Genomic DNA, 13,741 nt, shown 5'->3' with positions numbered 1-13,741 from the left:
CCGCCCGCGCGCGCGCGCCAAGGCCGGACCAGCCGAGCGCCGAGCGGGGCGGGGCCGGGAGCCGCCATGGCGACCAAGCGGCTGGCCAGGTGCGGGGCCCGGGGCGGGGGTGCGGGGCTCGGTGCGGGGCCCGGGGGGGGCCGGGCTCGGTTCTGAGCGCGGCGCTGCCGCCCGCAGGGAGCTGGGGCTGGCGCGGAGCGGCGGGCGGAGCGGCGCGGGGGCCGCGGGGCAGCGCTTCGGCTTCCTCGTGGTGCTGGACCTGGAGGCCACGTGCTGGCGGGAGCGGGCGCGGCGCCTTCCCGAGGTCGGTGAGTGCGCGGCCCCGCGCGGCCCCGACCCGCCCGCCGCGGCCTTTGCCTTGGGGGGTGGTTTGTTTGGTTTTTTTCCCCTCCCCTCTCCTTTTATTTTTGTCGCAGTCGAATTTCCCGCCGTCCTGTTAAACGCGTCGACGGGGCGGGTCGACTCCGAGTTCCACACGTTCGTGCAGCCCCAGGAGCATCCCCTCCTCTCCCGGTTCTGTACAGAATTAACCGGGATAACGCAGGTAAAATCGCCGCTCGGCGGTATTTTGCGCTGGTATAATCGCTGGTTTTTTTAAACGTGTCTTTAAAGGGCTGAGGAGACATCTGGAATGGGTCTCAGTGCACACTAACACTGCTCTGTTTCTCAAAGGCTCAGGTGGATGAGGGCGTCCCGCTACACATCTGTTTATCACAGTTTTTGAAATGGATTCAAAATATACAAAAGGAGAAGAAAATTATATTCAGTTCGGACGGTCCACGTCATTCTACGTCAGAAGCAAAGCTTTGTACCTTTGTTACCTGGACAGGTAAAGAGAGTTTTCATTTGCTTCTCCTGTGGAAAAATACACGTAGGGCTGAGCATTTGGTGGCACTAGTGGGATTGCATCTTTCCTTCTAGAGAGCCCAGACCCTGTTATGAGGTATTATAGATGTACAATATTGGGATTGAATGGTTGGACTCAATGATCCGGTGGGTCTCTTCCAACCTGGTTATTCTATGATTCTATGATACAACTAAAAATACAAAGTCTGTTGCATCCTAATGTGTTCACTCCGTCTTTGTTTCCAGGGTTTGACGTGGTTACGTTTTCCTGCTTTACATACAATGAACTGTGTCACCATTCTTAATGTGTCCAAATGATTTAATGAGGTCTTTGAGATCTTTGCCCACGTGAAGTCATTCTTCACTGACACTCTGTATTCCCTTCTCCATTGCTGCAACCCTAGAGCTTTTCTTGTAAAAAGACTTCATTAAAATCATAGAATCATAGAATAACCAGGTTGGAAGAGACCCACCGGATCATTGAGTCAAAGCAAAGTTAGCCTTTGCTTGCTGTCCAGCAGTACAGGACACTACCAGTATGGTAATGTTATGTCCCTTTATGTAGATTTTATGCCAGTTCATTTGTGGTGGATTATTTGTGGCTTTTTTCTGTGCAGACTGGGACCTGGGGGTGTGTTTGCACTATGAATGCAAAAGGAAGCAGCTGCGAAAACCTGACATTTTAAATTCCTGGATTGATCTCAAAGCAACATATAAGGTGAGAAGATCAATAGACCACAAAACATTTATACCTACATTATCATCTCAAAAGCTACCTGTATCCAAGGTTACAAGGAATATTGCATGTTCCAGTGACTAGAGTAACCCATTTGTTTTCTTTCCACATTGTTACAGCCTAATAACAAATTGCACGCCCTAGAACTGCGTGAATTTTAAAAGAAATCTTAATGCTAGGAAAACAGCTTGGTGTATTGTTAGAGAATTGAATGATAATCTTTTCCAAGAGTTTTCCAAGCTGTTCTTTTTTGACATCTTCTGCTCTGCTTGCTTCCTAACTTCCCTAGTTTAGCAGGCTCTTATTGTTGTGTTACGTTGCTGTGTAGAAAATACTCACCACCATCTGTTTAGAGGTAACTTAAAAGTTTGTCTAGCATGTGGACTGGACTTGGACCAGAAAGTACATTCCGAATAGCCTGGATAATACGAGGTCTAACCTGGGGGCTGACAGCTCCCAGCTGTGCCTTGCCCTCTGTAGGCACGGAAACTTTCAAAGGGTGATCCAGGAGTCTCCCTGTCCTGACACTCGGGGCTTAGGCTCTTAACCAAAGTGGCAGAATTAGGTCTCTAGAGATAACCACTGCGAATATTTCCCCTTTCTTGTGATCAGATGAGATACTGGGAGTCAGTTGGAATACTCACTTTTTTTGCATTTATACATGAAAATACTAATGCTCATGCCTTTGCAATATGCAACAGTTCAAACACCTCAAGGTATTATTTATAGTTGTATTCTTCAATGCTGCTCTGCTAAGTTCTTCATCAATTTGAGCCATAAAGTGCAAATTAATGACTCCAGAGCTAAGACAGAATGGATTAGTTTAAGACTGAGAGAAGAGATTTGTGGTTCTTCCCATTCCAATGTATTACAGGGCAGATCACTTACAGGCTTATGCTTAATATATCCTGACTGTAAAATGGAGATACCCAACATGCACAATTGCCTTGTGAGATTTATTATTCATAAAGTGATATTTCTGCAATGGTTTTCACTTCACTGTGAAGAGGTTTTGAAATGCTTTATGTTAAGCGCCTGCGTTTTTTTTCTTAGGCCTTCTATAATAGGAAGCCCAAAGGGCTGAGTGGTGCGTTGCAGGATTTGGGGATGGTTTTTATAGGACGGGAACATTCTGGTGAGTATGACATGATGATCCTCATTTTAAGATACATATTTTTATATAAAGCTAAATAGCTGCTAGTTAGCTTTAGGTAGCTAAACTAAAGCAGCTAGTGATAGCTGGTCCTAACTCTAGATAGTAACTATAGTTTCCAGGTTACACAATGTTCTGTCCAATAAAAACACCAAAACAAGAAAGGCAAGATGCTTCGAAGATCAGAGTTTGTTGCTTCTAACATCATGCTTTATTTCTGAAATCTCTCCTAGCACTGTTGAGTGTGTTTAATGAGATCAATTTCCGAATTGCTAGGGTGCAAAATAAAAGAGGTGGAAGAAGGATAAGGAAACTTGATTTTACCTGATAGCTCTGGACAGCACACTAGTGTGAAAGGACACCAGTGCAGTGTGCAGGTTTTTTGTTGACATGATTAATAAAACAGAATAAAAAATTTGTGTATATATATATATTCATCCCTAAGGACTGGTCCTTTGGATGTTTCAGCATAGGGTATTTTTTTAATTTTTTACTTCTCTTTCCCTTCTTAGAACTAGGTAACTATGGGCCAGAGTTCTGTGAATCCCTGTCATTTATGTAAGGCTTACCTAGATTATATTTTTCCTCTAGTAAGAGCAATCCCTAGTAGCAATTTACAAAGAAGGTATTAATATAACTATACTTTTGAAGGGTTGGATGATTCTCGGAATACTGCCCGTCTTGCTTGGAGGATGATCTGTGATGGATGTGTGCTGAAGGTTACTAAATCTTTGGATAAGGTTAGTAACTGCTAGTGCCTATCTCCCTTCCACTTGCTCTGTAGCCTGTAGTATAGATGAAAGATGAGCTGTTCACATAATAAAACCAGCATCTTGACTATGAATTGAACAGAACATCCCTAGGCTGATACACTTATTAATTTTGTGCATTGATTCCTAAAACTTTTGAGTATTCACTTTCCAAAATCTTCTTTTGTTTACGGACTCCCTAGGCTCATACAAAGAATAATTTAATTTCCAGAACACCGACTATAAACTTCACTGATAAGGCTTCACTGGGAAGTAACAGCAGACCTGAAATATTGAGAGATGGAACTTGCAAAACAAACTCTTTGGCTGAGAAAAAACAGGATGGTATTGCTGGAATGAAGGTAAATACTGATGTACAAACTGAAGAACAACAGACCACTTCCACTGATCCATCCGCAGATGTCTATGTTGTACCTAGCAGCAGCTCAAGGACTGAGTTACGTGCTCAAGCCCAAAGCTCTTCAACAGCATCTACTGAGATATTTCCTGTTCCTCGTGAGTTGGCACAGCAATCTCCCAGCACTGTATTAACAGGCATTCGGCAAGGATTGAACAGTGGGCAGCCTCTGAGTACAGCCAGACACAGCCCTTCTGTACAGGGAGCAGGACTAGTGCTTGTCTCCACTACCCTCTCCTCAGTTACTGTCTCCAATGAGGATATCAGTACCAGTTCAGATTGCTTATCTCTGCTGACTGACTGGGAAGACGTCGCTTTAATACCAGAATCTCAATATGAACAAAATTCAGACAGTGTTCAATTCAAAGATGACTCAAGTACAGATACTTTAACAGTGTTTGAAGAGAAAACAATTCCTAAGCAATCAGCTGTGGGGAGTTCAGGTAATCCAAGTTTGGAGAAAACTGCGGAACCTCTGAAATCTATCATTTACAAAAGTCCTGACACTACTATCTATAACGTAGGAACAGTACAAAGGCAGTCTTCACTTTTTTCAGCTTTTAAGTTACCATCTGCAAAGATAAATGCTACTTCAGCACAACCGGCATTAACTGGCAATTATTCTGTTCCCTCAGAAGTTTCTAAAAGAAAGTCAACCAGTCCAAAAAGGTTCCCACCAGCAAAAAAACAGTCTTTTGCTATCTATCAAGAGAAAAATTCATCTTTTGATCATTCCTTTCCCTTAGAAAATTCAAATTTGCCCAGAGTGTCTCCTGCCATTCTGAACTCCACAGTCAATTTGAATCAGTCTGCAAGAGCTGTGAAAAATGGAAAACCAACTCCCCCTCTGTGTAACTGCGGTCGAAGAGCTAAAAAACTGTTCGTGTCAAATGCTGGTCCAAATCATGGCAAAGCATTTTTCTGTTGTCCTGTTGGCAAGCGTGATGGTAACAAGAAAGGCTGTGGATACTTCAAGTGGGAACATGCACTTCTAAAAGAGAAATCTAATGGTGTTCCTCGGAATGCAGATGCTTTGACCCCTCTTGGAACTTGCACTAGCAATTTAGGAAATTATTCCAACAAAAAATATTTGTGTCTTAGACCCTCTATGAGATCTTGAAAATTTATAATTTCTTTTTCCCGAGTCTAAAACTCAGTAAGTTGATCATGCGTAATATAACGAGGACAGTCACGCGATGTCAGATATATGTTCTGAGAATGGAACGAAAATGATGCTGCGTGGTTAACATAGATAGAAATGGAAATTGTGCAAGCATACAGAAATATCAATACATCATAAAGCATCTTCTTAATGAAGTGTGAGAGAACCGATATTAAGTAACTATTAAGTGCTAAAATGAAATATGAGGAGCTGTTGATACAAATCTTTATTCTTCTTTATCATGTATTTTAAATTCTGTACTAGTTCAGTCCTTAAAGGGCATTTTAATGATATAGATTTTATTTACTTTTTTTTTAAATGTAAGATATATAACTTTTAGACATGTATTTAGAAGCTGTCACACTTCTCAAAAGTGATTCTTGAAGCAACAGTGTTCTCTTAAACTCTTACTGTTTTTTTATTCTTTAAATTGGATAACAATAAAGATAAAATGCTGGTGATGCTTCATTAAACACTTTATTTAGCAGACATAACCTATTGTGCTCTTGACTTCATGACTTTCTTGTTTCATTTCTATTGGTTTGCCTGCTTTTGTACTGTTAGCTATTAGTGTTGCATCTGGGACATCCAAATGCTGGGAATAGGGTAAGAATTTATTAACCTAAACTAAGAAGGACATAGTATCATGTCTCTTACTCTGCCTTGCTGTATAAATCTGCAAAATCTTACTTTGTAAAAAAAATCCTATAAAAAGCAACAAGTACCGCTAATCTTTTCTCCACTCCTTCTGGCGCAGCTCATTTCTTCTGATCTTCCCACTAACAGTTTTTGGCAGCTGTTGAACAAACTCCATCTATTGTGAAAGGGAGGAAATTGCAACAAAATAGGATACAATTGAACTGAATTTTTACTTAACCTCTGTGGCATAGACTTACAAGCCACATACCAGTGAACACTCACTGTTTTATGGTAATGAAAATTATCTGGGTATTTGAGCACTCACCTTCCTAGGATACTTGTATGGAGCTGTAACTTTCTTAACGTGGTCTTGTAGCTCTTTCATCAGTTTTTCTGGATCATGTGAAGCATAGTCGGATGTTAAAACAACAAAGGCTTTCACGACCTAAAGAAGTTACAGCAGCCATGGCTTAAATGCCAATAAAACAGTATTACACAACAATAACGTTTGAAACAAAAAAAACTGACAAGCTTCAGAGAAACGTACAGGGCAGGTATGGAAAGTTCTGCCAAAGACTGTGGGTGCTTCTATTGCTCTGGACTGCACAGGCAGTTTATGTACTTGTAACAGAGACAAAAAACTGTATTTGAATGACAGGTGAAGCTCCAAAGGGGGCTTTTGTTATATTGGTATTGGATTTAGGTCAATTGCCTTGGTCCTTTTTCAATTTAGTTTTAATTTTAAAAAGAAAAAAAAAAAATCCCTGCATGGGCAAATCCCTTGGAAGTTGGGCTTTATATATTTACTTAAATATACAAGCACATTTAATATGTTTACCTCTCCTCTGACGGGGTCTGGACTGCTGACAACTGCTGATTCCACCACTGCAGGATGCTCTATTAAGGCACTTTCTACTTCAAATGGTCCAATGCGGTATCTTCAAAATGGAGGAAAGGGCTTTTAGCTTTATTTGATAACACATAAATATAACTTCACATCTGGATCACCTGTGTTATTAAAATTTAATGATTTATTGTTAATCATGCATGAATTACCCAGCAGAATTAATGACATCATCAGCTCTTCCAACAAACCAGAAGTATCCGTCCTCATCCATAATCCCCCTGTCTCCAGTGACATAAAAGTCCCCACGTATTGTTTGCTCTGTTTTCTCTGGATCATCCTAGGAAACATTAAACTGCATTTTACATGAAAACTACCAGAAAAATACATGAAATTGCATTCTAACATATTTAGCATATTAAAAAATTCCAGCTTTTCAGACTGGTCCCTACGCAGTCATCTGCATCTGATTTAAGTGGGACATCAGTAATAGAGAATTATTAATTCACCATTACTAAGATACTAAACTAGATATAACATTCATAAATTACAATAAATATGACTGACTTAAAATTTTTAACATTACATTATACTCCATGGCTTTAGAAACCACTGAAGGTTGCAAAAACGTAGGCTTATGGAACTGAGAATTTGCCTTTCAGTGATTATCCTTTAATCCTTTGTGTTTCTAGCATCTCCCTATCCTGGACTGAGAATTCTAACGTGCAAAAAACCTGAACAGTATTGCCATGCATGAAGCATTCCACAAAGCTCAAATCTGGAGGGAAGGGATCGAAAGGTGTCCTGCTTCTAAGATGGGGGAGATGGGGACTCCAATCCTTAGGCCAAAGAGTATTTTGGTGTTGGGTAGGGGTGTCTGTCAAATGTTTCCCTTTGTATCAAGGAAATAACAGTGAAAAGAAAGTGGATTTTAACTTGCTAGGCAGGACAATCTCATTGAATGCGTAATTGTTTGTAAAAGTAAACCAAACATCTGCAGGGAAAAACATGGGATGGGGCATCAGATTCCTTGTCACAGAGATTTAACAGGACATCTACTTTAACTGTAGCAATATTCTTACAGCATAGCGAGAAAAAAGAAATAGTGATCTTGTAGGTTTTACTCTGATGGCAATATCTCCTTCTTTTCCAGGGGGCAGAATATTACTGTTTTCATCTATAATCTGAAAAAAAAAAAAAGCAGAGTTTTATTATTTTGAGGTGAAATGAAAAAGCATTAAGTTAAGATTATAAAATAACGGTGTGCATTTAAAATACATAAAGTATTTTTTTATTGAGAAATTATTTGAAGAAGTAGGGGGCCTTACTCTGACAACTGAAGTGTGAGATTATTACTAATCCACTGTACTTTGCGCCATGTATTTATCTGATGAATGCCAAGTGCTACGCAAACACATAACGAAGTCAGTAAGACTCCAGGGAGGGTCATATGGAATGGATGGTGGGAACTTAAGAACTGGTTAAGATACTAACGATCTTAACCCATATTGGAAGTTGGTCTGGTGGTAGAATCCGCTTCAGCGGTTTTGTTATCACCAGGAAACAACATTCACTCCCTCTCTTCCTTAACTCAGCAATTTAATTTCTGTCATTGCCTTACCTTTTGATATCTAACCATCTGTTAGCAGTGGGTAGTCACCTGTGATGGTGCAGCAGGGAAGTCTAGCTCGTTATTTTACATGCTCATTTTAGCGCAGTAACGTGCATTTCTTCACTTTTCCATTCACTGCTGAGTGTTGGTACAAGGTATGACTCTGTGTTAGAGCTTTCAGAACTCTTTGATGGAAACTGATTATGCAAGAGAGAGATTGAGTCAGCAGAGGTACAATACCTTGACATCATACCCTGGAGATGGCTTTCCCATAGAGCCAGGTTTGATTTTCATTCCCTTAAAATTTCCACAGACCAGCACCTGTAAAAAGTGTCATTGGGTTTGGGGTTTTTTGTTTTGTTTTGTTTTGAACTAAACTGTGGCTTGTATATTCAATCTTTATCTTAGGTCTAAAATACTTGGCTGGTATTTTGTATTTCTGTGAGAAATACTAATTGTTTTCATTACAATCATATATCCAGTGATTAAACTTATAGAAATAAACTATGCCCTCAGAATCAATGCCCCTAGCTCCAAATAATATCAGTGCACTAAAGACAGATTTTAAAACAGAGTTTGGAATTCAGTAGAGAGAAATATACCTATTTTGTGTTAGTTCCTAATCCAAAGCCCGCAGGAATGAAAAACAGTTCTTGGATTTTGGATGGAGCTGTTACGATTTTCCTATGACTTACAAAACCTACATTTTTCCAGTGTTGTTTATCACAATTGACTTTTCCCCTAACAGTTATAACTGTGTATAATCTTTTTAATTACTTTTTCTTGGCAACCTGAAGAGAATTTACTGCTTTGTCTGTGAAACATACTTTTTTTTTACATTTGTAAAGCAGAACATACTGTTTCTGTCTGTCCGTAGCCTTCATAAATATCCAGCCCAGTCTGCGCTTTCCATTCTTCCATCACGTCAGGGTTCATTGGCTCCCCAGCACTCACACAGTGCCGCAGGCTTTTGAATGTATAGCTTAGTGGGAAAGAAAACAAAGAATTGGCAGTCATCTATCTGCTATGCCCCTTTCACTACTGCACTCCTGTATCATGGGGTTCTTTCTACATAAGAACAAAATTTGAATTGTACAGTGCTAAACAAAAACAAATCTGAAAAAAAAAATTAAGCTGGACACCCCTAGATCTTTATTCTGACTTTGTTCCTTATAATTAAGCTTCAAAATGTTGAAAGATACATGAGGTTAGTTACTGTGATGCCACTGTAAATGTGGACTAAAATTAAGGTGTGATGAGCATTTGGTGTAGAGTTTTGGTCAAATACACCAACAAAGATACTCTGCTTTTGCTTACCTGGACAGTTTATGTTGCACAAACATTCGATAGGCAGTTGGAGGAGAACAGAAGACTGTTATGGGAAATCTTGACAGACTCTAGAGAATTTCGAATTAAAAAAAGTAAATTTTGACAATATACTGAAACCTGCGAGGTCACATCTTCATTGTAAGAGATAATATAACGATCTCTGCATTCAGCTTATGAAACACACGAACAAAACATTGTGTCCTAAAAGCAGATAGCTCTGTACTTGCCAACACCCCCACACAGCAGTTATATTTAATTAGTTTCTTCTTCAAAACAGAATCTATGTCATTTTACAATTAGTTCAACACACCAAATTTTTTGCTTGAGAGCTTTACAGTTTGTCTTGCACAATTTATTCATAATTGCAGTTTATCTAGAAAACAAATGAAACCATAGAGCTGCATTTTTTTAGATGCTACGTAGGTGTACAACTGACAGTGTTCTTCAACATCCTAATATTAGCTAGCAATTTCCACCCACCTAATCAACATAGATATGATGATAAAGTCATTCCATATAAAATGAAACATGGTAGTCTTTTACAAATGATGAAGAATTGTGTGTGGAGGATGTAAAACTATAATATTGGTGCTTTTTGTTAAAGAAATTCACTGCCTCTTCAATCCTTAGCTTTGAAGGATGGTACAGGCAACTGAAATTCTCATTCATCTGTTACTGTCACTTATTTTAATAGCAACACTGAAGTGCTTCACAAATTTCAGAATAATTTCTCACGTACTCACTTTTTAGGCCCGATAACAGATGTCTACAGGTTTGTGCAGTCAAATCCAGAGCAGAGTATATGATGAAACCCTCTGGATGTCAAATATGCTCTTGTTTTGGTGTACATATTTGCAGCATTCACTACTTAACTCATCAGTTGATATCCTCCTAGTGAAGGTTATAACGGTGCTGCATGCAGTCCCTGCGCAGCATCAGGGGAAATGAAAACCCAGGCAAGACCAGCCAGAGAGAACAATGCTGGTTGTTGCTCTCCTCTCCTCACTCACCTCAAAGACAATGCTTGGGTCAAAGTGTGGCATCTTATGCACGAATACACACGCCCCTTGAATCCATGCTGAAAAAATGCTGCTCCAAGCTGACTTTGCCCAGCCTGTGTCCGATGTATTCCAAAGTATATCTGAGGAAGTCAAGTCCAGCCAGTACCTGCGAACACATGGAAAGGGTCTACAGTCTCTATTTGGCAGGAATAAGGCAAATACAAAAACACCAACAAGAGAAATACCAGTGAAGCAAACCCCTCACTGTTTGTTTTGGGTAAATGGCAATTAAAAATGGCTGAATTCTGAGCAGGAGTGAGTCGTAGCACAGTGAGGGTGACACCGGGATAGAATGATGTTGCATTTTAGAAGGGAAAAATTATACTTGTGGCCAAGCTAACACCTCAGAACATTATGTATGAATATCTATGAGGCTGCTGGGGTTTTGTTGAACTCATTTCTAGGGAAGAGGGGATTTTTTTATTTTACTTACTGCAGGTTTTGTATTTTCTGATTCGTTATTCTTTGCTTGTTACAGCAAAGTACACTGCCATATCAATTGTATAAGCAACATTGCTTTATAAATCTAAAGATTCTGAACTATCAGCATTTTGTTCCTGCAGGAGGTGTGTCTAATCCAGACATGCATGAATTCAGAAACCAAACAGACCCCTATTTTTTTCCGTTTTATGGTACAGACTTTATAAACTTGTGCTAATGTTCAGTTCATGAGAAAGCTATTAACTATACACAATGAAGACTTTACCAAAAGCTAGAGAAAATGTTAAGAGATTATTGGCTATATGACTGCTACTTTCTCGGTGCACTAAGGCAGAGGGACTCAAACTGCCTGGTTTTATGGAATAAAACCCCAAACACTTTCGGGGATGTAAACAACTGCTGGTTTTTATACTAGTGAAACAAAACCTTCTGGTAATAAACTTGTGTTTCTCTTCCTTATGCCATGTGACCAGCTACAGAAATATGTCTGATTTGAAGCGATACCTGTACCTTCCACTTACTGTGAGGCCGATACCATAGCTGCTGTGGGAATGTTCAGTCATTTTTGGAGATCCTGTTGTTCCACTGGTAAAGAAGATGGCCATTGGATCCTTACAGCTTGTGTTCACACACTGGTGATCAGAAGGAGCAGTTCTTAAAATAAACAAAATGACAAATAAAGTGATTTGAAAGTGTGACTTCACATTTTTGAAAACATTTAACTAAAATGTGTTCTCCACTCTGCAGTCCTAAAAGGGTGAAAATATCTTGGTGCGTGCCAACATTTCCTATTCAAAACAAACCACTGTGCTTTTCTTTCATTATTGCTGTGGTGCTTTCACAGTGGTATTTACTCACTTCAGGAGATCTTTAAAGTTCAGCCATCCTTCTCTATGTCCCCTCTCTGACACAAGCAATTTGAATTTCAGAAACTGGCATTCAGCTCCAACTGAGTCTACGGCTGGTGCCACAGAATCATCAGTGATGATACACTTTGCCTTGGACTTCTGTAGTCGATGAAGAATGTCCTTTGCTGTCAACTGCTGTGTGCCAGGAATCAGAACAGTTCCTAAAGGGAAGGAAGAGGAATGGAAAAAGAATAACACCTGTACCTACAAGCAGACTTCAGCTTACTTTGTTCTTTTGAGTGGGACAGGGCTGTACTAAAAGAAGGACTTGGCCAGACATCTGTAAATAACAATTTCTTTGATGGACTAAACATTATGTGAGAATTAGCACAAGTTAGCAAATACTATATTAATCATAGGACAGTAAAATAAATCAACAAAAGAACTTTTCTTGCGTTGAAAACACTGCCCCTGGAACATGCCATTTCTCTAGACTTGACATTGTTTACTGGTAAACACAGCCGTTGCCTACAAGGTGTGCTGCTAGTGTCTGTGAGGCACCACAACATTCTGAGTTGTGTGCACTGGGAAGCTGAGTATTTAACAGGACCCATGAGGGAACATATGATACACTCCATTAAGTGTGGGCTAACTCGACTGCAGGTTAGCAAAAGGTACCTTTGGGATGTGTAACAAGTGCTGGAAAGAGGAGAATGACAGGGCCCCACGGACTTATGGGGTTTTCTTAAAAGCTAGAGCATGCACAGAAGTCCTGAAAGAACCACAAAGGAAAAAACATGGCATGAAGAGTGGGTTTGACCAGCTTGACACTAGTTCATCCTCATCAGCATGTTCTGAGTGCATTAAATAAAAAGGATTGATTTAAGTCACCATTTCTGTACCTATAACCATTTCTGTGCTTTTACTAACCTGTTCTCATGCAAGCCACGTTCATCAGCCACCACTCTGGAATTCGGGGCAGAATAAGAATAACTCTGTCTCCTCGTTGCAGGCTGCAGGCATCAGAAAGTACATTTGCTGCCTTCCTGGACAGCACCCCCAGTTCCTCAAAACTCCACTTCACCTCTTCTCCGGCACCATCTACCCACCATAATGCGGGGTTTTTGGACTTTTTTCCCTCCTATAGAACAATAGGGTACAGTAAAAATGCTGATACTCAGCATTAATGACCGGCATTAAATACTTCAGTATCAGAGAAGCCAACTAACTTACCTTTTCTGCTTCAGTCCATCTGTCCAGCACATCTCTTGCAAAGTTGAAATATTCTGGCACCTCTGGTCTGTACTGTTGTTTGATGGCTTCATAACTCAAAGGGGCGTGAACTGGGTAGCACCGGCTGCAAAGTTGCAGAGATCTTCTCAAGGGAGCCCGCAGAGATATAGCTCTTGGGATCTTCAGTAAAACATACATAGCAGCAAGAGCCATAATAGTCTCTTCAAGGTTATTCTTTACTGATTAACTCTCCAAGAAATGCTACAGTGATACAGATATAAACCTGGTATTAGCTGTGTGGTTTCAGAACAGCTTTTACTACTACACAGTGGAATACACAGGAGCCACAATACCAAATATCAACCGTAGTGACTGCTGAGGAGAGTTCCAGTTTGGCCACCGTCTGGCCCCTGCTCTCTAGTGACCGTTACGCAGCTGATACCCTCACTCTGCATTCAACCAGCAGCACTCAGCCTGGTCACTGTGGCAGCTTTCCCATAACTCATGTTCCTTTTCTTCCTACAAGCCCCACTAATCTTGCAGATCACATTTCAGCTGCCTTATACAGAGAGGCAATGAACGCTACGCAAGCACTTCGACTCTGATTTCTGTAAATTAAATGTCTGCTACTGACTGACAATACAGAAGTCAGATCATGGACCGAGATGTT

General features: G+C 40.3%; 2 protein-coding genes across 3 annotated transcripts; one reads left to right on the top strand and one right to left on the bottom strand.

The window, feature by feature from the left end:
* Positions 1-61: 61 nt before the first annotated feature.
* Positions 62-5,301, top strand: ERI2 (ERI1 exoribonuclease family member 2). 2 transcript variants are annotated; one of them, XM_069870287.1, is made up of 8 exons: positions 62-89; positions 178-308; positions 417-544; positions 673-829; positions 1,464-1,564; positions 2,636-2,717; positions 3,387-3,475; positions 3,688-5,301. In XM_069870287.1, exons 1-8 carry the CDS (start codon positions 67-69, stop codon positions 5,020-5,022), a joined length of 2,046 nt encoding a protein of 681 aa, XP_069726388.1. In that variant the 5' UTR covers positions 62-66; the 3' UTR covers positions 5,023-5,301. The 2 variants fall into 2 exon arrangements, with proteins under 2 accessions (XP_069726388.1, XP_069726387.1); XM_069870286.1 differs by having other exon boundaries at positions 178-544.
* A 438-nt stretch (positions 5,302-5,739) lies between these two features.
* On the bottom strand, positions 5,740-13,316 carry LOC138727636 (acyl-coenzyme A synthetase ACSM3, mitochondrial-like). Its single transcript, XM_069870288.1, has 13 exons — positions 13,072-13,316; positions 12,769-12,979; positions 11,849-12,059; positions 11,501-11,644; positions 10,499-10,655; positions 9,477-9,556; positions 9,018-9,141; positions 8,400-8,480; positions 7,630-7,731; positions 6,760-6,887; positions 6,542-6,641; positions 6,029-6,148; positions 5,740-5,878 (listed from the first exon to the last, which is right to left on the bottom strand). Exons 1-13 carry the CDS (start codon positions 13,282-13,284, stop codon positions 5,792-5,794), a joined length of 1,758 nt encoding a protein of 585 aa, XP_069726389.1. The 5' UTR covers positions 13,285-13,316; the 3' UTR covers positions 5,740-5,791.
* Between the last annotated feature and the right edge of the window lie 425 nt (positions 13,317-13,741).

This window comes from Phaenicophaeus curvirostris, chromosome 16, assembly GCF_032191515.1.
Source record: "Phaenicophaeus curvirostris isolate KB17595 chromosome 16, BPBGC_Pcur_1.0, whole genome shotgun sequence".
Lineage (NCBI taxonomy): Eukaryota > Metazoa > Chordata > Aves > Cuculiformes > Cuculidae > Phaenicophaeus > Phaenicophaeus curvirostris.
Note: the sequence above shows the minus strand (reverse complement) of the source record. Positions and strands in the feature narration are given on the sequence as shown.

What these genes read in the sequence shown, in the direction of transcription:
- ERI2 (XM_069870286.1), top strand. Translation starts at nt 67, where the DNA reads ATGGCGACCAAGCGGCTGGCCAG. An exon ending in AATTAACCGGGATAACGCAG is followed by an intron (nt 545 to 672) that starts GTAAAATCGCCG and finishes TGTTTCTCAAAG; the next exon opens with GCTCAGGTGGATGAGGGCGT. An exon ending in TATAGGACGGGAACATTCTG is followed by an intron (nt 2,718 to 3,386) that starts GTGAGTATGACA and finishes ATACTTTTGAAG; the next exon opens with GGTTGGATGATTCTCGGAAT.
- LOC138727636 (XM_069870288.1), bottom strand. Translation starts at nt 13,284, where the DNA reads ATGGCTCTTGCTGCTATGTATGTTTTACTGAAGATCCCAAGAGCTATA. An exon ending in CGTGGCTTGCATGAGAACAG is followed by an intron (nt 12,060 to 12,768) that starts GTTAGTAAAAGC and finishes CCTTCCCTTTAG; the next exon opens with GAACTGTTCTGATTCCTGGC. An exon ending in ACCCAAGCATTGTCTTTGAG is followed by an intron (nt 9,557 to 10,498) that starts GTGAGTGAGGAG and finishes GAAATTCTCTAG; the next exon opens with AGTCTGTCAAGATTTCCCAT.